This window comes from Haplochromis burtoni, unplaced genomic scaffold (assembly GCF_018398535.1).
Source record: "Haplochromis burtoni strain Fernald_Lab_line unplaced genomic scaffold, NCSU_Asbu1 Contig_266, whole genome shotgun sequence".
NCBI lineage: Eukaryota > Metazoa > Chordata > Actinopteri > Cichliformes > Cichlidae > Haplochromis > Haplochromis burtoni.
The window spans coordinates 351,672-373,810 of record NW_024582627.1 but is presented as its reverse complement, the minus strand read 5'-3'; the positions used below and the strand labels follow the sequence as shown (position 1 = coordinate 373,810).

Below are 22,139 nucleotides of genomic sequence, written 5' to 3'. Positions count from 1 at the left end.
AAGAAAGTCTCTTTTCTCTAAAAGTAACCTCTCAGCACAGCTCAGGTTTGCAGAGTTGCATCTGAACAAACTACAAGACTTGTGGAACGAGGCCCTCTAGAGAGTAGACCAAACTGGAGACATCCATAATGCACAGCTCCATTTTTGGAGTAAACCGAACACAGCATATCAGCACAAACACCCCATACCAACTGTGATGCACGGCGGTGGAGGGGTGATGATTCAGGCTTTGTTTTGCAGCCACGGGACCTGAGCAACTTACAGTTATTGAGTCGACCATTAGCTCCTCTGTATATCAAAGTATACTAACAGTCTGACAGCTAAAGCTTGACTAAAAGTGTTTCATGCAACAGAAGGTTTGTGGGAGTACCTTAAAAAACCTTTGCATAAATAGATGGCCACAAACCTCAATGAGCTTTAGCAACGCTATAAAGAAGTGCGGAAGTTCCTGAACAATGATGTGAGAGACAAATGAAGTCATACAGAAAACAAGCACTTAGTTGCTCAACTTCGCAGACACTGTTTCCTCATTTCGGCTCAATTTGTATTAAGAAAAATAATTCTGCTATGTCCCAATACATAAAAAACTGAATGAAGGTGCACTTTTGTTTTGCACTTATCTAGTAAGTCACTGCACTCTACACAGAATTAGTTCCACATACAGCCTCTATTAAGATCATGTCCCATATTTTCTTTATATAAATTAATGTTTATTTATAAATTTGAGAGATGCTGGTAGCAGAGCAACCCTAATGGTTTCTTCACTCAATGCGTTTGTGTTGATGGGAAAGCAAATATTTCCAGCATGTCAAACAATCTCTTTGTGTTAAACACGACATTTCTTAGACAGATACCAGGAAAGCAAAATAATAGTCATATATTTCAGCCCAGTCTCGATGAGGTGTGCTCACTTGTTTCAGGTCATAAAAAAGTGTTTGCTATGTGGCAGGAGGACAGTCTGGTTTAATGACCACGGATGATTTCCGCCCTACATATGAGGCGTCGATGGACGCTGTGTATGTTTACTCTTCCTCACCACTGGCCAAGCTGTTTATCAGAGGCTTTCTCTTTGTGAGGGTATTGTGTGAGGTGTGAGGTGTGTGTGTGTTTCTACTAGAGACAAAGACTACAACCATGTGATCAAACCAAGCTGCCTGTTCTCATGTAACAACAGGGCTCAGAGATTCTGAATATAAGCTGGTGGATAATTTGAAGCTCAGCCTTTCTCAGATGCATATATTTCAGAAGCTCTAGCCTTTCTGTTCTCTTTTTTTTGTTGTTGAGCTCTTCTTAAGAACTCTGTTAGTCTAGAGGATGTGGTTCAGACTGGGGTCTGTTGCGTGCTATAAAGTCGAGCACTAGTTCCCTTGTGGAACTTTCTAAAACTGCTAAGTAGAAGTACATGCCAATTATGTCTTGCTCCCATTACATAGATGAATATGTATGATTAATAAGAAAAGAAATCACACTTTTGTATGGAAATAGCTGGTGAGATTTCAAATGAATGACAACTACTTAAAGCACATTCTTGCTGACCTGATCTCTAATATTAAGGAACACAAGAAGCTGGGAAAATACCAAGGGTTGAGAGAGGAGATCGAGAATATAATGAGCATGAATACAGAACCCAAATTAGTTTGCTGCTGTTGGTACACACCCAGTGCCCACAGCTACAAACACTCCCACAAAATAACTGACAGCCCAATTTCTAAGAATCAGAGCTCGAACTTTGCAAACCAAACTTGTTACTGCAGATTTCCACAAAGGCAACCATCCGATGACAATGCAAACAGATTTCCCACAGGTGTACACAGGCTTACCATTTTCTCTCCTGACTATACTGTGTTCCATCAGTGAAGGCTGCCCTACACTTACAGCAGTAATATTTTCAGTGTTTTACCTCCTGGCTTCATGTATAATGCATTTACATGATATGGTGCTCAGTAAGCGTGAGCAGATATGGGGAGATTGCTGATGCCTCCATCTTCAAAGTTATAGAGTAGTTTCTTGTTAGTAATTGAATGTTTTTACATTACTTTTACTAGTGTACTAACAGTATTGTGCATTTCTTGACAAGTGGAAGGCCAAGAAGAAGATGGAGCATTAAAAAAGTCTACCAAAGAACTGACACAGGACCTGAGAAAGGCATCTGGCGCTTCAATTAATCCGTCTACTGTTCACCGAAGCCTCGTCAGAAATAGTCTCAGTGGAAGGGTGGCTATCAAGAAGCCATTCTTAAGGAAGAAAAATGGGGAAAAGGATGAGGTTCGACAAATAACACAAGAACTGGACTAAACCTGTGGCATCAGGTTTAGTCCAAATTAGACATTTTTGGTTTAAATCATTGTCAATATATTTGCATGTAGGAGAGAGCTACATCAGTGTCTGCAGCTATCTGTAAAACATGGCGGGGGCTGTTTAATGGATAGGCGCTGCATTTCAAACTGTGGTGTTGGAGATCTTGTCAAAATTGATGCAATTCTGAACACAGAAATGTGCAGATTTTGACCCAACATCTGGAAAACCTCAAACACTCTTCCAATCAAGTAAAAGCAAATCTGGATAAATAACACATATTGGAACAGCATCAGTCATAGATTGACCTCCCTAGAGCCCAGACCTCAACATTATTGAAGCAGTGTGGGATCATCTTGACAGAGAACAGAACAAAAGGCAGCCAACATCCAAAGAAGAGCTTCAAGAAGCCTGGAGAACTCTTCCTGAAGACTTCTTAAAGAAATTAAGCTGACTAAGAGAGTTCAGGCTTTGCTGAAGAATAAAGATGGTCTTTCAAGCTTGTTAGAATTGTACAAACTCTTTTTTTCTTTTATAAACTGTGTTTCCATGAATGTTTGCACATGTTTTAATAGATTTATGCACCTATTTTTCTAGGAAAATATAAAAACAACAACTATACTTTTGCACAGTATAGTGCCTGACTGAGTTTGCACAAACAGTCATAAGAAAACCTTTGCAACGCTAGAGACCTGTATGCCAGGGTTAACTACAGAGATTTGCACGAACACAGGCTGTCTGTTTGGCACACGAGTTTAACCACAGAAGGCAAGACACTGGTTAACAGCGTTTATCAGGTAGAACACACTGAACTGTGCACTGCAGACTACAATAAAGTAATAATCCTGTTGTTTAGAAATACTAGATCCTTGTTTGCTCGTTGTCACATCAGGATGTTGGCTCTGTGGGTTGTTCTGCTTTTATCGGGCACTGAAGGTGAAGCAGAGCTGCAGGCTAACAAGATTAATAAGAAAATAAGGTTTGAGTTCCTGTTTCTGTTCTATCTGCTCAGACCACATTTCAGCTGTGTTCTCATGGACCTCACGTGTAGCAGTGCTTTGTCACCAGGTGGGGGATTGTCATGTGACTACATATGGAGGAAAAACAACTATTTGTGGTTGACGCTGCTGAAAGGTTATTGTCATCTCCTTTGACAGCCCTCCACAGTCACCGAGCTGCAATTTACTGGCTTCTCCCTCATTCAGCTAAACCTTTACACAGAAGGAGTGGTACTAGAGAGGTTTCCTAGTTACTTATTTATGACAATTCAGGTTTTCAGACATTTGGCTCTGTGCCTGTAGCAGCTTTGGTTTGGCCGAGGCACACTGTTGACTATTTAGTTCCTGCTATGTCAGAAGCAACTCAAATGTGTTGGCAGAGGGAAAACTACGAACCAGTAAGAAGAAGGTGGGGCATTGAAAGTTATAAATAAATACAGTGTGGAAACTGGTTTTGAAAAAGATTAGGCATGATTTTCCAGGTTTTGCACAGTCTCTGAGGCTGTTTACACATGAACCTTCCTGTGTCCAACGAGTGTCAGGATAACAATCTGTCATGGTTCTGGGTTTTTGTAGAGTATTAGGTTTTTTATGATTTCATTACTTTTGGTTCTTTTTGATTTCATTTTTTTTATTACTTGTTGTGTTTCTAGTTTCCCTCTGTCTTTCACATTTTGTTCAAGAGTTTTTACAAAAATTTTATTAACTTTATTAATACCTCGCCATTTTTAGAGACTCAAAATGCATTAGACAAAGTAAAAAAGTCTTAAATATGAGGATTGTTTTTAAGTACTTAATGAAAAATCCTTCATAGTCAGTGACTGCCTGAAATCTAGCCATGGACATCACCAAATGCTGTGTTTCCTCCTCTTGAGATGTTCTGTTAGGCCTTTACTTCAGCCATCTTTAGCTGCTGCAGGCTCTGCTGGGTTCAAGAACAGCCTGATTCTTTACACTGTGAGACTTGGGTTACTTTGCAGCATGATTTGGGTCCATTTGCACTATGATGTGATATCTGATCAGTTTTGCAGCATTTTGTCTAAATCTGAGCAGAAAGTATAGCCCCGTACATTTCACACACCGTCCTGCTACTTGTACCAGCAGTCGCATAATCAATAGTCACTGATGATCGTATTTCACCGGTGGCCATACATACACGTACCAAGACTCTGCTGCCACCATGTCTGACAGACAATGTGACAGACTTCAGATTATAAGATGTTTGTCCTTCTTCATACCTTTCTCTTCCCATCATTCCCATCGTTTACCTTGGTTTCGTCTAAATTCAAATTGATTTTAAACTTCAGTGTTAGCTGTTGTGAAGGTGTTTTTCTTAGTCCACATTTCAATCACATCTTGATTGTCTGATGTGCCTCTGTTCAGAGACAAAATTGCAAAACAAGCAAGCAAGCAAGCAAACAAACAAACAAACAAACAAGCAAGCAAGCAAACAAACAAACAAACAAACAAACAAACAAACAAGCAAACAAACAAACAAACAAACAAACAAACAAACAGTGCTTTTGTCAAACAAATTATGGAGCTAACTGTATTTCCAGATTTGTGTCACCTTTTGCATTTTGAAGTTTTTGCATCAGTCTGAAGTAAAGACTCAGTTCTTGGTCTTTTGGTCTGCCTCTGTGTCTTGCATTTGGGTCGAATAAAATCCACCTACTACCATGTTATCTTTTATTTGATTAATAGATACAAACATAAAAGCCCATAAATGATTTTACAGCCGTGTCACTGTATTTCTTGACTGGATGCACAGACTAAACCGATTGGTTCTTACAATCTGCTTACAGTGTTTACACTAAGCCTGGGTTACTTAGCAGCTCCGCAGCTGCAAAGTGATGGCTGCCAAATGTTTGCAAGTATTGCTGCACACATGAAAGATGTGCTCAGTCTGATAGTGATCTCATGTGAGTCACCATTGGTTGGGTCTGAAGACTGACACAAATCAGCAACTGCTATTTCCTACTGTTGTTACTAGTTCTTGTGCATCAGTTCTGACTCTGTTAAAGTGCCCATTAAGAGTCTGACAGTGCTGTAAGAATCAATCCATATTGCTTAAGTAGGCTACTCTTTTCACATGTTGACTCAGTAAATGCTAGGGTGTTGTTTCATCCTATCTAATCTCAAAAAATGAATGTGTATCTCTTAAAACAGAACCATTCTTTGGGTTAAATGTTGTTGTTTTTTTTGTACATGTAGTCTTTTCAGGCACTAGACTGTAACAGACGAACAAGCCTCCGATGATGAGAGTATAATCCGTTTTGCGGTGGTTGCATTGTCACCGAGGATGTGCATCAGCCAGCTCTCGGTGTGTGGCACAATGAGCCACAGGCAGCATTTCAGCTGACACTTCACGCCCTGCTTAATGATAAGACCACCGAGTCTGGCACCAGTGAGGTCCCCCTGCCTGATCAGATAAACGTGTGGTGAAGTGGTGAAGCGGATTTCTCACTTATAAACAAATTAATCTAAAAAAATAAAAAAGGAAACGACTAAACCCACAGGAAAGAAAGTTACAAATTCACTGGCACAGATGTTTCCTCTTTTCACCTCTTCATTCAGCTGCATCAGTTAAATCGAGTTATTGTAGGTTTGCACAGACACTTAGAGAAACGTCAGCTGAGGAACAGCTACACCACGAACTGTGCACACAATTTTAGACAGTTTTAGACAGTTCTTGATAAAATATCCAGTTAGCCATGTTTACCACTCCAACCCGCTTCCTTCTGTCTTTGGCTTGTAAAACAAACCGAAGCTTTAATCAGCTGTTACCAGGTTGTTTTCTCATGTAGTTGCTGCAACAATCTGATCAAACATTAGTCAGCTGCTGTAAGTTTGATACAGAGAGGAAGCACGATCTTTCATCTGTCCAGAGTTCTCAAGAAGCCTTGGTAATTTCACACGGCATTCTCAACTTGTGAGCCTTGTGTAAAGAAGAACAAAAAGCAAAACGTGATTACACTGAAATATTCTGCGTGATATTATGTGAAACTTTCTAATGCATACACATTTGCAAGATGCACTTTTTAAAAGCTTTTTATCTGTGTATAACATTCTTGAAGAATCTCAAAGCAAATTCACCCAAAGGTCAGACTGTAAAATGTTCAGAGAAACTGGGACAAACCCGAGACTCTACAGGCCTCAATTAGCATTTAAAATGTTTATGACAGTTCAGTTAGAAAAAAACTGAACAAGTATGGCTTGGTTGGAAGGGTTGGCAGGAGAAGGACTGCTCTCTTTAAAAGAATATGCCAGCACTGCTCAGGTTTGCAAAGCTGCATCTGAACAAACCACAAAGCTTTGCACCAACGTCCACTGATGGAGAAGACCATGCACCATGTTTGGAGAAAACCAATCACAGCATATCAGCACAAACACCTCATACCAACTGTCAAGCACGGTGGTGGAGGAGTAATGATTTTGGCTTGTTATCCAGCAACATGACCTGGGCACCCAGCAGTTATTGAGTTGATGATGAACTCTGTATACCAAAGTATTCTAGAGTCAAATGTGAGGCCATCTGTCTGACGGCTAAAGCTTGCCCCAAATTGGGTCATGAAAGAGCGCAATGATCCCAAGCACAGCAGCAAATCTACAACAGGATGGCAGAAAAAGAAAGGAATCAAAGTGTTGCAATGGTCCAGTCAAAGTCCAGACATCAACCTGATTGAAACACTGTGGCGGGACCTTAAGACCTTTTTGTTAAACAAATAACAACAAATATGCAACACATTGTTGTTCATCTGACATTATCTTTAAAGAATTTCAGAAGGTGTGGACCAGGTGAGTTTTTAATTGGTGTCATTAGAACTGAAAGGGGTACTTTCTGTTTCGCTGCGCCTGTTGTAAAAGAAGAAGTACAGCAGGTAGATGCTGGGTGTGACTTGTGCAAGCATGCCTTCAAACGTGAGTGGTATTTTCATGTGTGCAAATGGTGAGATGCCCCGTGGGTTTTGTGCACCATGGTAACAAAGCCAAAAGTTGTTTTACATAATGTGTTTATCTTGAAGCTAATGAGACCGAATGAATGTTCTGGATGCTCTCGTTTAGAGGTATGTGTGGTGTCCTGTATCTGCAAGGGCTGGCTGGTTTATTCAAGCAAGGGGGAAGTTGAAGTGTCACTAACATCTGTATTTCAAATCAACACACAGTTGTCTTTTGAATATAGCCGCTGACGCTGTTTCCCAACTCACAGTATCTGATTTCCTATGATACCTCTGCATTATAGGATTTTAAAGGCAGACACATTTCCCTGCTCTTGTTTTTCCCAGTCACACCGATCTCAAGCCAAACCTAAAGTCACGCATTCTGGTGCTACTTCTAAGAAGCCACTGCATGCTGAACTTTGTCCCTCCCTACATGAAAGCTTTATAATCTGCGCTGTGCAGTCCACAGTCGTGTTGGCACAGCACTGTAAAGGCAGACTTTCTTCCTGAATCACCACAGCACAATCCTCTCTTCTCAGAAAGCTTCTCTCCGCCTGAGAAGTATTCATGCTGGACACTCCCCCAGCACCACTCCTCCTCCCCTTCCTCCTCCTCCGTCTCGTCATCTGCAGCACATCAAAACCATAGAGTGTCCATAATCGCCTCACTGCCGCATCTACGACCTCCATCGACTCGTCTGCTCATCTCTCTCTCTCTCCTGTGTGATTCATCCTTCAAACAAACTGTGAGTTTCCCCCTTTTTTTCCTCCTCTCCCCCCCTCTCCCCCACCGAGTCTACGTGGGTGCACACGCTGTGGCATTTCTGCACTTTTAATTCTTGCATAATTTCTTTAGATCAAAGGTGAACAGCTCGCGATCTTAGCTGATAATCGCTGACTTTTCGCTCTCGTGTAGCCAGGCAGGATTGGGACGTTTAAAGCGAGTGAAATTCCAGATGTGGAAAGTTTCCAGCTGTTGTTGTTTTTTTCCCCCTCTTCTTTTTCTTCTTCTTCCTGAGTCACAGCAGCCAGCGAAAGGGGCGAAAAGGAAGGAGAGAACGCGTTAGAGTTCGTGATATTCGATATTCTTTCATATTGCTGCTGATCGTTATCGTGTAATTGAAATATGATTGAAACGGAAGCTTTAATTGGAACATAGACAGTGGTTGTTAAGAAGTTATGCAATAGTCAAAAAAGAGGAAGAAGCAGTACAGACTTCATTCTTAACACAAATGCACTTTTTAAAAATGTAAATATATCAGAGGTCTGCAGCAGACAAGCACAGCTGGTGGAAGATGCTCTTCCCAGCATATGACCCCCACCCCACCACACAGAGATGCAACATTGTGCTCATTACTGTGTTACATTAGCGTTAATATCAGTGCATCTGTTTTCAATTCATGCACTTTATGGGGTCTGGAGGTTTTGTCCGTGATGCAGCACTTATTGATCAGCCTCTTACAGGAAGTCCACTCAATTTCTTTCCTTCTTCACTGAAAGCTGAGCTGCAGGCCGCTCGTTTAAGACACAGCACTGCAAACATCGCAGTAACAATAAGTGGTGATCATGATGCGTGATTCCTTGGATTGTGTTCGTTTGGTATGATTTAAACTCTCAGTAACATTAAATATTTCAGCCTGCGTGATGAGCACTGTGGTTATCAGATGAAGGGGATGTAAATTAAATGCAGGTTTATGGTTTTACAGCAGTGGAAGTGGACGTGGTCAGAGCTGCGTAGTTAGAGAAGTCTTAGTCTGAGAGTACAGCTATAATCCTGCAGCCACACTTGTAATCAGGCTCTTCTGTAATCTGGACAAACTAGCAATCTGTACTGTATAATCTCTCAATTTCTTTGGAGCAAACGTTCAACCTTATCACAATATTCATTTATTTAAGAAGAACCTCCTGTGAGTTCCTGGACTCAGTGCTTCAGCTTTCTCACTGTGTTTTGTAGCAGTCCAGACGTTATGTGATGTTATAGAGTCACTCCAGTATCAGCCATAAAAAATATGATAGGAGTTTATGAAGCAAGCAATACAGGTCACGCAGCACTGTCAGCCTGGAATGTGGTATTGTTTATTTTAGTGGAGATATGATTTTCTGATTAAATACGTGCTGATAATGGTACAAAGTTCCTGCATCAGTCATTTCTGAAAAACGTAACTTTATCTCAGACTCTGGTGTCACAATATGCTGCATATATTATGACTTTTTAGAAACAACAAAGGGTTTCTCAGATCATTTAGGGTTTTTTTCAATGAGTTTGTGCAAAATAAACAAATAAAATATGATACTAAGCAGAGAGTCATTGATGTACGGTTCATGGCTAATATGATTATTGAAAGTTGGTTGACAGACGTCGAGCAGCAGTGCGTGATATAGTTAAAGAACCTGTCTTTCTAGTTCAGTGTTTACAGTGAGTGTCCAAATATGGAAGCGGCTTAGAGGAGAGATAGAATGTACATTTATAAACTGCCGTGGTTAGCCCCCCTACCACCACCCCCTTCCTCCATTGGTGTTAAGACACAATCTAGCGTTTGTTGTTCAGGAAGCACATCATAAATTTGGTTGCACAAAATAACTTTTGCATTGTGTTTGTGAGCGCTCTCAGCAGCGTCTGCTGTTTCTGTCATTCTCAGAATGCTTTCTGTGGCTTTCCAGGAGTTCAACTGCAGCCACATTTTGCATGGCAAAAACATTAAAATGATTTTCTGTGTCTCTACCTGGCTTCCTTTAACTTCAAGACTATTTACTTCCTCTTTTTCTTTTTTTCTTTTTTAATCTTTATTGTGTCTCAGAGCATCATGGTTAGCCATAAGGAGTTTGAAACTGCAGGGAAGAAGCCAGGGCTGCAGGTGTGGCGTATCGAGAACATGGACCTCAAGCCGGTTCCCAAAGCCCTGTACGGCTCCTTTTACACCGGAGATGCCTACCTGCTGCTCTTCACCACCTCAGCCCCATCATACAACATTCACATGTGGTTGGGTAAGATATGGATGCTGCAAACTGCAGTATTGCACTTTACTGAGGCTTCTGCTTAGTTTTGTTTGATTGCACCAAAGCAAATCTGTTTTCATTCCAGTTTCATGATAAAGTATGATGTTTGGCATTTTCCTCGGCTACAAACTTAAGTGATATATTCAGAGTTTTAAAAAGTCACTTCCTCTAGAGCTGCTGCGTTTCCCTGCAATTTTTAGTACTTAAACTCACAAAGCAGACAGGTGTAGCTTAGGGTTTAATGAGAGCAGATACCCTTGCTTCATCGTGAGCTTGCACCACAATAGCCTGGTTTTGGAAACTGCTTTAGGTTTTTAGATCTTAGACCTGAAACATCCTCCCTTGTGTGAGGAGCTTAAAGTAACAGGAGTTTGTGAAATTCCTCTTGCCTGCACAGTTCCCTTTTTGTGGTTTAGAATTAAATTGTGAGTGAACAGAATGCTCAGTGATGTGCAACTTTAACCACCCTGAACAATGCAGCGAAGGAAAAGCCTATACTCCACCCCAAACGTTTTCTTTTTTCCTTTTGGTTGCATAACAAAAACAGACACATAAAACAAACTGCTGGATGACTCACATCTGGAATGCCCCTGCAGATCATTAGAGACGGGTACTAGTTTTTTGCAGGTTTGCGTAGTTCCCTGCCAGTCTGCATCCAATGCCATCCAACCATCTGCAACACATTACAGTCTTTATAACACTGGGACACAATTAATCCTTCCGTCTGGGATCAATGTTAGTCAGATAAAACTTGTGGAATAGTTTTATCCATGTTGTGTGCCATCTGACAGTAATAACAGGATACAGAGAGGCTCTGCTGCTCATGTGGTTTATGCAATTATAACCATGACTCCAGTCCTGACTCAGAGGGCGCATAAGGTTACTGCTTGCACTAAAGCGCTGCAGATTTCTCTGTAAGAAGCTTGAGTTTTGAGCGTGAATACGAAGCAGTTGCAGGACTGTTTCTAGAACTAGCCGCTTACAAACTTCTATTTTCTGCAGGGGATGAGTGTTCACAGGATGAGAGTGGAGCGACAGCGATCTTTGCCTCACAGCTGGATGACTTCCTGGGTGGTGGCCCGGTGCAGTACAGGGAGGTGCAGAACTACGAGTCCAACACTTTCCTGGGTTACTTCAAGTCAGGCATCAAGTACCAGGTGAGCTTTATGGAAGTTGGGATCTTCATGCAAACTACAGGCGACTCTGACAATCTGTGACTGAACAAAGCAATAAAAAAGATTTTTGCCAACCAGTCATAAGATACACATTTTGCTCTAACAACTGACAAATGACGAAAACTGGAGTGAGGTGGGTTGCCAAGGGGGGTCACTGACTGGTCACCGCCAGCCACCGCCAGAAAAATTGAGCAACCACTCGTCAGCTCGGTGGAGAATACACATTTTTCCCCCAAGACCGGTGGTTTTAAGGGGCTGTGACTGGAGCATTATTTGGCTTCCCCTGTATTATTTATTATTATGTCGCACGTGCAAAATGGCAGACAAGTTAACGTCACACCAGGTTTCATTTTGACATGTCTCTGAAGAAACTTTGATAAGAAAAACAAGCATTATTTTGACCTGAAAATCATGCAAAGGAGAGTCCAAAAAGTGAAGCTGGCAATGAGCAAGTAAATGACAGGTTCCAGTCAGCTATTAAAAGGCTATTGATAGGAGAAGAGGAACCGCTGGTTTAAATTAGTAACTAAATAAGGGACATTTCTGTAAGAATTTCTTTTTTTTTTCTGCTCCCAGTCCGCTATTAAAAAACAGAACCATAAAAATATATAAGTCCTGTAAACAGTGAGAGGTGTGATGACTAATGTTTTAAACATCGAACAGTGATCTGCTGCAGAACTCTGTTTGACTGAAACATGTCTGCAGTGTTAATGATTACCAGCGTCCTGTGAACTTTGCTGTTGAGATGAGCTGATGATTCTGAAGTTCAAAGAAATCATAGCATTCCCCCTTTTTTCTATATCTCTCTGATGGTGTGTCTGATGGACTGATTGATTATAACCTAGGCAACCAGCCTCTGCAAATAAGGATACTGAGAAACACAAGCTAAACCACTTTTAACAGCCATCTGTTTCTCATAACCCCAACCCCCCTTTGTGGCTTTAGTTAAATGTAATTAGCCTGAATGCTTGCTTACTACTTTTTGGAGAGTTCTGCTCTGCATATGTTGCAGAGTCCAAGCACACTGGCTGTGTTTGGGACACAGCGAAGCCGAAACAGAACCAAACCTCACATTCTTGACAGAGCTTTGGTAACTTCACTTTCAGTAAACTATTCTGACAATAAACAGAGCATGCGTTGTTGCCACGGAAAAAATTGCTACCATTTGACCAATAACAGGATGAATGTGGTTTTCATTTGGTGGTCAAAGTAGCCACGCCCCCCGAGAGTCTAACAACACTCTAGTCATCTGACCTCAGCAGCAGAGGATGAGTCACTGACTCTTCTGGGTGTTTTTTTTTTTCAAAGTCTAATTTAAGCAAGTTTCCTTTGTTGTTGTTTTCTCCCATATTTCAGTAAAAACCACTTTAGTCAAATTCCATTGGCGGTAAAGCTCTGGATACACAACAAACACAGCAGAGGAGGCATCAGTGGTGGCAGGCATTACACCGAGTAAGGTCAGAAAGAGCATACAAATGAGAAACTGGGGTGAGGAAGGTTGCAAAGTAGCTTGCAGAAGGATCATGTTGAGGAAAATCACATTATGAGATTTTTAAAAGTCTACAAAACACAAACATTTAATTCAACTTCTATTTCAGTTCATTTTTTGTGAGGTTATAAACTGACAAGGATCATCATGTTGTTCTTCTCCAGCAGAGGGTATTTCTGTTCATTTGCATGTTTTCTAAATACTTGCTTTGTTTATTGGCTCTACCAAGGACGGCACATTACGTGATAATCCCATCCCCCAGGTACAACGGCGTGTTGCACACAACAATCTTCATTTTATCCTCAGTCATCATGTTAGTTTCTTTTCCGCCCATTGTCTTTGTTAACTCTGAGTGATGGCATGTGGTTATGCCATTAACTGACAGCATGTCTTAAGGAACCAGTTGTTCCTTAAGATTTTACAGTCCTGTGTCAAACTCATTTCACCGTCAGCTGACTCCACACGTCCTCCCCTTGAACATTTGTGACTTACCTGGTCATTTGGCCCGTGTGTAGTAGTTGTAACTAAAACTGCAGCTCAGGTGTAAAGATAGCTCATCTTCTCTTAAATCAGCTCATCCCCCGCATTGCTTAGATTTGAAAGAATATTCACAGGATAAAACTTAATGCGAATCATCATTGGATTTCACAGAAAGGAGGTGTGGCCTCAGGTTTCAAACATGTAGTGACCAACGGCGTGGATGTAAAACGCCTGCTGCACGTTAAGGGTCGCAGGGTCATCAGAGCAACCGAGGTGAATATGTCCTGGGACAGCTTCAACAAAGGAGACTGCTTCATCATTGACCTGGGAAAGGTGAGCTGTTCTTTTTTTATTTGTGTGTTTGCTACTGTATGTACAGAGTGCAGTTTAACCTCTACAGTTTCCGTGAAATAGTTAAGGCTTTCACATCTTTAAACCTCCTTTCCCGGGTTCTCCCCTCCTGCAGGACATCTATCAGTGGTGCGGCAGTGAGTGTAACCGTTTTGAGCGGCTGAAGGCCTCCGAGGTCACCATCGACATCAGAGATAATGAGAGGAACGGCAGAGCCAAAGTGCATATGGTGGAGGAGGGGGACGAGCCGGCTCCCATCATAGAGGTCAGACACGCACATTCCTCACTTGTCTCCCTCTTCTAGCAAATGTCACCACACTTTAACCTCGGAGGTGATCACTTGAGAGCAGGAGCTTTAAGTGCAATTAATGCATTCGACAGACTTAGTCAGTGTGGGAACGACGGGGCACAATGCTGCCCTTTGTAAGTGCTGCTCATACGCCAGCTCTGTGCCAGGGCAGCTTAGTAAACACTTCCTTTACAACAAGATGCCTAATGAGATAGAGAGAGTTAGGGGAGGGCTGGTTTAACGAGCATACTTTCAATTTATAGAGATTTTTTTTTTTATCTGAATAAAGCTGTGTTTATATTTGCACTAAAAAGCATTTAATCAGTGCTAATGATGATAAACCTTTAGTGATTAATGCCCTTGATTGTTGTTTAGGTTCTAGGACCAAAAACCTCCATCGCCCCCAGTACTCCGGATGACGACAAGGTGGAGACTTCCAACAGGAAGAAGGCTGCCCTCTACATGGTGAGAAGCACAAGTGACAGTCAAATAAATGTGAACACCCTGGCTTTGATACAAGGGTGGAAAGATTTCATAGCAAAAATGAAATCAGTACCTGATGGGGCCTCTTTCCTTTTCTTTTAGATCTCAGATGCATCTGGCTCTATGAAGATGTCGTCTGTGGCTGCATCCAGTCCCTTCAAACAGGCCATGCTGTCTCCAGAGGAGTGCTACATCCTGGACAACGGGGTGGACAAGACCATCTTTGTGTGGAAAGGTGCAGCAAAACATTTTTGTGATAACACTTCTAACATTGTGCTTTTTTCTTCTTCTTTTTGCACAAATTCTAACAAAGAAATGATTGGAAAGCGTGTGTTTACACCTTTTTGGTCTCTCTGATTAAGGCTACACATGTGAAAGAGGTATATTTAAATGCTGCTGGTTTTATTTTTGGCACTGCTGAACAATAACAGGAAATCTACAGCAGTAATTTTGTGTTTTATGACTGCACTGCAATTAGCCTCTTTACGTAAATATCCGCAGATATTTCTCACTCTGAATAACATAAAGGTGAATTACACCTCCTTTGTTTTATCTGATTCCAACAGGCCCTAAGGCCACTGTGTCGGAGCGTAAAGCAGCCATGGCTGCAGGTCAGAAGTTCATCACTGATAAGGGATACAACAAAAATACAACGGTAAAGCCAACATGTACTTAGTAACTTAGACAAAAAAACAACAATTGTAAATCCCACAGTGCAGCTAACCGTAAAGCCAAATCTCTGTTTGACTTGCAGATCCAAGTACTTCCTGCAGGTGGCGAAACGTCTCTCTTTAAGCAGTTCTTTTCCGACTGGAGGGATAAGGATGAGACCACAGGTCCCAGTAAGGCCTACACTATTGGCCGCATAGCCAAAGTGGAGCAGGTTCCCTTTGATGCCTCCACCCTACACACAAACAAAGCCATGGCAGCGCAGCACGGCATGGTGGACGATGGCAAGGGCAAAGTCCAGGTAGGAGGGTGTTAAAAAGTGAAACAATAGCACAGGTAAACACAGCTGTAAGGTTTTGGGTTTTTTAAAGATTGGGTCTGGTGTTCTAGATCTGGCGTGTCGAGAATGGTGCAAATGTGCCCGTGGATCCCTCCTCTTATGGTCACTTCTATGGGGGCGACTGTTACCTCATCCTCTACAGCTACAGACAGGGATCACGGGAGCAGCACATCATATACACTTGGTGGGTAAAACAGCAAAACATGTATAAAGCGTATAATCTCTTTAAATTAGTATGAAGTAAAAGCTGTGGCAGAGTGTGCCACACCCTGTCTAAGATCTCTCTCTCTATCTCACACACTCACACACACAAACGCACGAGTTAATGACGTGTTTCAGACTGTGTTGGTGCTACTGTGTCAGGCAGGGGCTGAAGTGCACACAAGACGAACTGGCCGCTTCGGCGTTCCTCACAGTGAAGCTGGATGACTCAATGGGAGGAGCCCCAGTTCAGGTTAGAACCTGACCCACTACACACCTCAACATCACATGCACTAAAGAAGTGTGTGTAATCACAGAAAGACCCTGTAATGTAATGTATGACTTAGAAATGTTAAAGAAACAATCTAAATAATGTGAGCAGTTATTGTATTAGTGTAATTTTTCTCCCTAAATGACTGACATGAACAGATAAAGGTGATATGAGATCCTTCATTGAGTGAGAGCTTATGGCTCTCAAACTAACCTTAATACATATAACGTTTATCTTTCTTTGAATCTACTCATCACACTTCCCACATAACTAGTACGCACCATTTTTAACTTATGGGCTGTGTAACAACGACTAAAACAAATATTTTCTGCCTCTCTTCCGATACTTCAAATTTATTAACTATTACAGAGGATTTAGTGTAGCTGATGAAAACTAATTGCCTCATAAAGATCATAAGAAAGAAAAAAACACCCCCCAGGATAACCAGCAGAGGGCAGTGTTTCTATCATTTTTATTTTGATCCGATCCAACCTGCAGCACGTTTTAATAGATAAGGTGCCATAACTACAAGAACTGCATTAGAACGTGGCTAAACCTTGACCCTCAGTTAGTGCTGGTTATACATCAAACTCTCAGCCATACTGGAGACATTAAGACATTTCTGAGATGTTTTCAGCTGATTTTCTCACACAACCATGCCAACACAGCTGATATCATTGAGTATTTTCTTTAAAAATAAACTAAAGTATTTAAAATATTAGATAATAATCATGCTATATTGCTATTTAGTTAAAATTTTTCAATTTTTTCCCCAGTTGTGTTGCATTTATATAAAAATCACTTAGCTGAAACTCAATTTAATTACAGTGAATATCAAGTGAGCATTGATCTATTTCAGTCTTGTTATTCCTGCACATAGTGATACGGAACCTTAGATTACCACTTCACTTTGGTGTTGGTAACCCTAAGAACACAATCTGTAGCTAAACTGGAATAACTGGATTAGTCATTGCCTTTGCTGGTGAATTTTGTTAATACCCACAGGTGAGAGTGTCACAGGGTCAGGAGCCTCCCCACCTGATGAGCATCTTCAAGGACAAGCCAATGATCATCCACAGTGGAGGAACGTCACGCAAAGGTGGACAGACACAAGCCGCCAGCAGTCGCCTCTTCCACATCCGGCAGAGCTCCTCCAATGCTACCCGTGCGGTGGAGGTAAGCTGGTTTGCAACACACTGTATGTGTGTGTGTGTGTGTACAAGAGAGTTCTTATTTGCTCCTCTCACTTGTGTGGTTCCTCAGGTCCAAGCTACTGCCTCCAATCTGAACACCAACGATGTTTTTGTGTTGAAAACGGCAAGTGGCTTGTTTGTGTGGCGTGGCGTGGGCGCCAGCGATAAAGAGATGGAAGCAGCCAAGCATGTGGTGGCTTTCCTGGGTGGTAGTTCCAGCAATGTGTCAGAGGGCAAGGAGCCAGGTGAGTCCCCAACATAAAAGTCAGAACTTTCCTTGTTTATTGCTCAAAGAAACTAACTCTGCGCCTTTTCTTTTATTTATCTGACGATTAAAAAAAGGAGGTATTTTATGGGAAATATTTAATCTCATTCTAATTCTTTTGATTTTGATTCACAATTGAGTGATAAAAGACTGTTTGGCTGTTTTTAAGTTACTTACAAAATGTAAAAGTGTATATAAGCTAAGAAATTACTTATGTAAAGCCATCAAATTCTACCTTTATTTGCCATTCGCATTGATGCCTGATGGCATCAGTGATAGTGAACACTAACATTTCAGGTCTGATTATGATTACACTTAAAGAGCTGATGCATTTTATTAGTCAGGGGCCCAAAGAGGCTGTGATTCACTTCCTGTCCAAACAAATTAAGCATCAATTAAATGTTACGTGTAGCTAAAGTCGGTTGTGTATTCTTCTCTCACAGCTAACTTCTGGTCTGCTCTGGGAGGCAAAACGGATTACCAGACGTCAAAGAGTCTGCAGAGCGGGATCAGACCCCCACGTCTCTTTGGCTGCTCCAACAAAACAGGAAGACTCAGTGTAAGTCAGGGAGAAGAATGCAGCTCAAACTTTTTTTTAGAGTAAAGATGTCACATCTGGCTAAAGATCAGGCATTGTGACCATGTCCTAATATTGTGTTGGTCTCCCTTTTGCTCCCAAAAAAGCCCTGATCGGTCTAGGCTTGGATGCCAGTAGACCCCTGTGGTATCTGGCACCAAGATGTTAGCAACAGATACTTTAAGTTGTCTAAGTTGGGAAATGGCACATCCATGAATCAGACTTGTTTGTCCAGCATATCCTACAGGATTAATATCTGGATAATTCGGAGTCAGCATCTCAAACTCGCTGTTGTGCTCCTCAAACCATTCCTAAACCATTCCTGCTTTGTGGCAGGGTGCATTATCCTGCTGAAAGAGGCCACTGCCATCAGGGAGTACCGTTCACATGAAAGGATGCACATGGTCTGCAACAATGCTTAAGAATGTAGTACGTGTCAAAGTAACATCCACATGGATGGCAGGACCCAAGATTTCCCAGTAGAGCATTGCCCAAACATCACACTGCCTCCACAAGCTCGCCTTCTTCCCATAGTGTATCATGGTGCCAGGTGTTCCTGGTAAGTCATGCACACGCACGTGGCCATCCACATGAGGTAAAAGAAAACATGATTCATCAGACCAGATCACCTTCTCGCATTGCTCTGTGGTCCATTTCTGATGCTCACGAGTCCATTGTTGGTGCTTTAGGCAGTGGACAGTATTCAGCATGGACACCCTGACTAGTGTGTGGTTATGCAGCCCTGTACACAACAAACTTGTATTCTGACACCTTTCTATCAGAACCAGCATGAACTTTTTGGGTAATTTGAGCTACATTAGCTTATCTGTTGGATTAGACCACTAGTGCATCAGTGAGCCTTGGCCACCAGTAACCCTGTCGATGGTTCACCACTGGTCCATCCTTGGATCACTTTTGATAGATACTGACCACTACAGACCAAGAACACCCCACAAGGGCCTCGTTAATCCTAATATAGCCCTCATCAAACTCACTCAGATCCTCACACCTGCCGATTTTTCCAGCTTCTAACTCTTCAGACAAAATGTTCAATCTCTCCTAATATATGTGAAAAGCACGTAGACATCAGGACAACACAAAAAAGAACAAATAACAAACAGCAGACAGAAGTCGAAGAGACGGCCTGCCATGAACACTGGCGCCATCTTGGATGAGTGCCATATATCCCACCCACTAACAGCTGCCACAATGAAGAGATAATCAGTGTTACTCACTTCACCTGTCATTACTCTTAATGTTATGCCTGATCAGCGTATAGTGCTAATTTGGGAAGGACTGTGACATTTGAACGCACCTAAACCCTGCAGGCAGTCAGTCTGAGCTTCCTTTTGTCCCATCTCTCAGGTGGAAGAAGTTCCTGGAGACTTGACTCAATCAGATCTGGCCACTGATGATGTAATGCTCCTTGACACCTGGGATCAGGTGAGGTGATCTTTCTGGCATGTGTGAAATGTCACTTTCACAACTTTTGTAGGACATACTTTTAAAATTATGACTTTTTAAATCTCTCCTGTCTCTAGGTCTACATTTGGATTGGCAAAGATGCCAATGACGTGGAAAAGGAAGGAGCTCCCAAGATAGGTTTGTTACATTGCAACTGAAAAACAGTTTAAGAAAAAGATGATTTCCAAAGCACACGCAAGATACTGTTTGACAGCATCTTGCATGTGAAACAGAATCAGAAAACTTATTGTACTTAAGTATTTTAAGTTTCAAATCAAAAACCAAAAACTTTAAGATCAGAGGTAAACACCACCTCTCTTCACATTCTCATCCTCCATCTCTCCACCTGTCTCTTCCCCTCTCTTCCTTCTTGTTGTACAGCAAAAGAATATGTGGACTCGGATCCCTCCGGTCGCAAAGGAATTCCCATCACCACCATCAAACAGGGAGCAGAGCCTCCAACTTTCACTGGCTGGTTCCAGGCTTGGGATCCCAAGATGTGGGACACAGATCCATTGGACCGAATCCGTGCCCGCTTCTGAACACAGAACTCCAGGCTCTCCGTCTATGTCTGACTCCTTACCTATCCTGCAGTCCCTAATGCTGTTTTTATTCATTTTAATTTCAATCCCCAAGTGCCAAAAACCAATGCTATCGTCGTTATCACTCTTAATAGCTGCCTCGGCAACAGTGCAGTGTACTGGGCTTCATAAACAGGAATGAAGCACATCTGCATGCAAACGATGGCTTCTGCTAGCAGTTATGTTTAATTGATCAAAATGGTTGATTGATCATGTCCAAAAGCCTTTACATGTTTAGCAAATACCCACTGAGGGCTCTAATAGGAATAAGAAAATACGAAAGCCATTTAGGCAGCTGGACAAATCCTCTGTTTCTGTTTTTTTTTACTGTTCTACTTGTGTGTTCAGAAGGAGCCATTCTCTCATGCTTTCCTTACAGTTTCTATATCAAAACAGCTTCCTTCTTTAGTACACATAAATGCATGGTGTTTTATGATTGATAATGGAAAGTTGTATACTTGCTATGAGTTGCACGGAGCTTTTTTTGGGGGGGGGGATCTGTGCTCATGAATTTAAGAGTCACACAATGGTAAATGGCCTGTATTTTTATAGTGCTATTCTAGTCCCTAAGGACCCCAAAGGGCTTTACACAATCAGTCACCCACCCATTCACACAATGGTATGTGTATGTCACATGTTAAAAATCTATTAAATGGGATTTTCACATAGATGACTTTTAAATAAAGCTCACAGTGTTTCAAACTTGTGGTTATTGAGCATTCTTGAGCCTTGAAAGCCAGTGCACTGCACCACCAGCGTATTTATTATTCTGCCTACAGAAATCGCAAGGTCTAACAGCCACATATCACTAAATGTCTCTGTTGGATGCGGAATAAAGCAAAATGGGATCTTGTTGCAAAAGCAGTAGAAGTAGGAAGAAGAAATGAAAACTCTGCTCACAGCTGCACTGTTCTTCAGGATGGCAACACACTTTAATAGAGGAAGTGGCCTTAGCACAATTTTTATTTTTTGCACTGCTGTGTATACTCACATTTGGGTACAGTCAATGTTATCTCCTCCAGGAGAGGACACAAACCCCGCTCCAGGGGGATCAAAAGCTAGTGTACTCCAAGTGCCAGCCCTTTGAAGCTTGGATAAATGGGAGGGCTGTATCAGAAAGTGCATATGGCATAAACTCTGCACCAAATCAAACATACAGATCCAACCACTGTGGTGGATTCTTGGAAAATAAGGGAGCACGTGAAAGGGCCTTCTTTAGTCAAATACAACCTAAAATCTTTGGTTTACTGGAAAACCAATTTAAGATAGGATAAGGTAAAATAAGATGAAATACTGTGATTATGAGCACTGGTTACAAAAACACAAACATTTAAATAATTTCATATTAAAAACTGTGTGCGTGTGCCTAATAAGACCGAGGGCACAGGCCACCAAAGGTCCTGAGTACTTTATAGGAGTCGTGTGAGACATATTTGATAGAAATGTACCAAGGTCTTTATTAACTATGTATATAAGTCACTGATTCTAGCTCCATGACAAAAAATGTGAGAGTCACTGCTTTAACCAAAATGTGCAAAGTTATTAAACAAAAATAAACAAAAAACATAATTACTTTCATGAGGTGTGTTAGTCAATGGTGTCAGCAGTTGGTTGAGTGCTTGAATGTTTGGTGTAAAACGTGAATAATTATGGACAGGGCCAACCAAACAAATAGCATTGTTCTGGATGGACCAATAAATAGATGGAAAGATAGACAGCTCTTAAGTGCCCCAGGGGGACTGCACGGGTGCCCAAGCTGCACCAATTTACACCTCCTACCAGGAACACACAAGGCAACATAGAGGACAAAAGGGGAAAACATACAGCAGGCTTAGCGAAAGCAGCAAGGCAGAGTGCTCTCATACTAAGCCGTCAGAATATGAAGTATTTATTCTTTTCCTCACCACTATATTCAACACACCTAACTGCTTATTGGCCCTGGGCATGTATGCTGGGCAGTTTGACTGGCCAGTTGCTGTTTCCACCAGCGGAATCAGCGGTGCAACAAACTAGTTGAGACAAACCTTCACTGATAGGGTTTTATTTCTAAAAGTCAGTAATTTCACAATAAAAGTCTTTCA

At 41.7% G+C, this 22,139-nt stretch overlaps 1 protein-coding gene across 2 annotated transcripts; it reads left to right on the top strand.

Moving 5' to 3' along the window:
* Positions 1 to 7,826: 7,826 nt before the first annotated feature.
* scinlb (scinderin like b) lies at positions 7,827 to 20,760 on the top strand. Of its 2 annotated transcripts, none has more exons than XM_005939344.3 (17): positions 7,827 to 7,979; positions 10,032 to 10,218; positions 11,233 to 11,387; positions 13,546 to 13,707; positions 13,841 to 13,990; positions 14,390 to 14,479; positions 14,600 to 14,732; positions 15,064 to 15,152; positions 15,252 to 15,467; positions 15,557 to 15,690; positions 15,870 to 15,960; positions 16,984 to 17,154; positions 17,242 to 17,416; positions 17,880 to 17,995; positions 19,379 to 19,456; positions 19,555 to 19,615; positions 19,859 to 20,760. In XM_005939344.3, the coding sequence occupies exons 2-17, from the start codon at positions 10,038 to 10,040 to the stop codon at positions 20,017 to 20,019; spliced, it is 2,163 nt and encodes a 720-aa protein (XP_005939406.1). In that variant the 5' UTR covers positions 7,827 to 7,979; positions 10,032 to 10,037; the 3' UTR covers positions 20,020 to 20,760. The 2 variants fall into 2 exon arrangements, with proteins under 2 accessions (XP_005939406.1, XP_042083463.1); XM_042227529.1 differs by lacking the exon at positions 7,827 to 7,979 and adding an exon at positions 8,625 to 8,786.
* The last annotated feature ends 1,379 nt before the right edge of the window (positions 20,761 to 22,139 follow it).

Bases quoted from the DNA above. Each gene is read 5' to 3' on its own strand.
- scinlb (XM_042227529.1), top strand. From the start codon at position 8,634: ATGCACTTTATGGGGTCTGGAGGTTTTGTCCGTGATGCAGCACTTATT. The intron at 14,480-14,599 runs GTGAGAAGCACA...CTTTTCTTTTAG, and splicing joins AGAAGGCTGCCCTCTACATG to ATCTCAGATGCATCTGGCTC. The intron at 15,468-15,556 runs GTAGGAGGGTGT...CTGGTGTTCTAG, and splicing joins ATGGCAAGGGCAAAGTCCAG to ATCTGGCGTGTCGAGAATGG.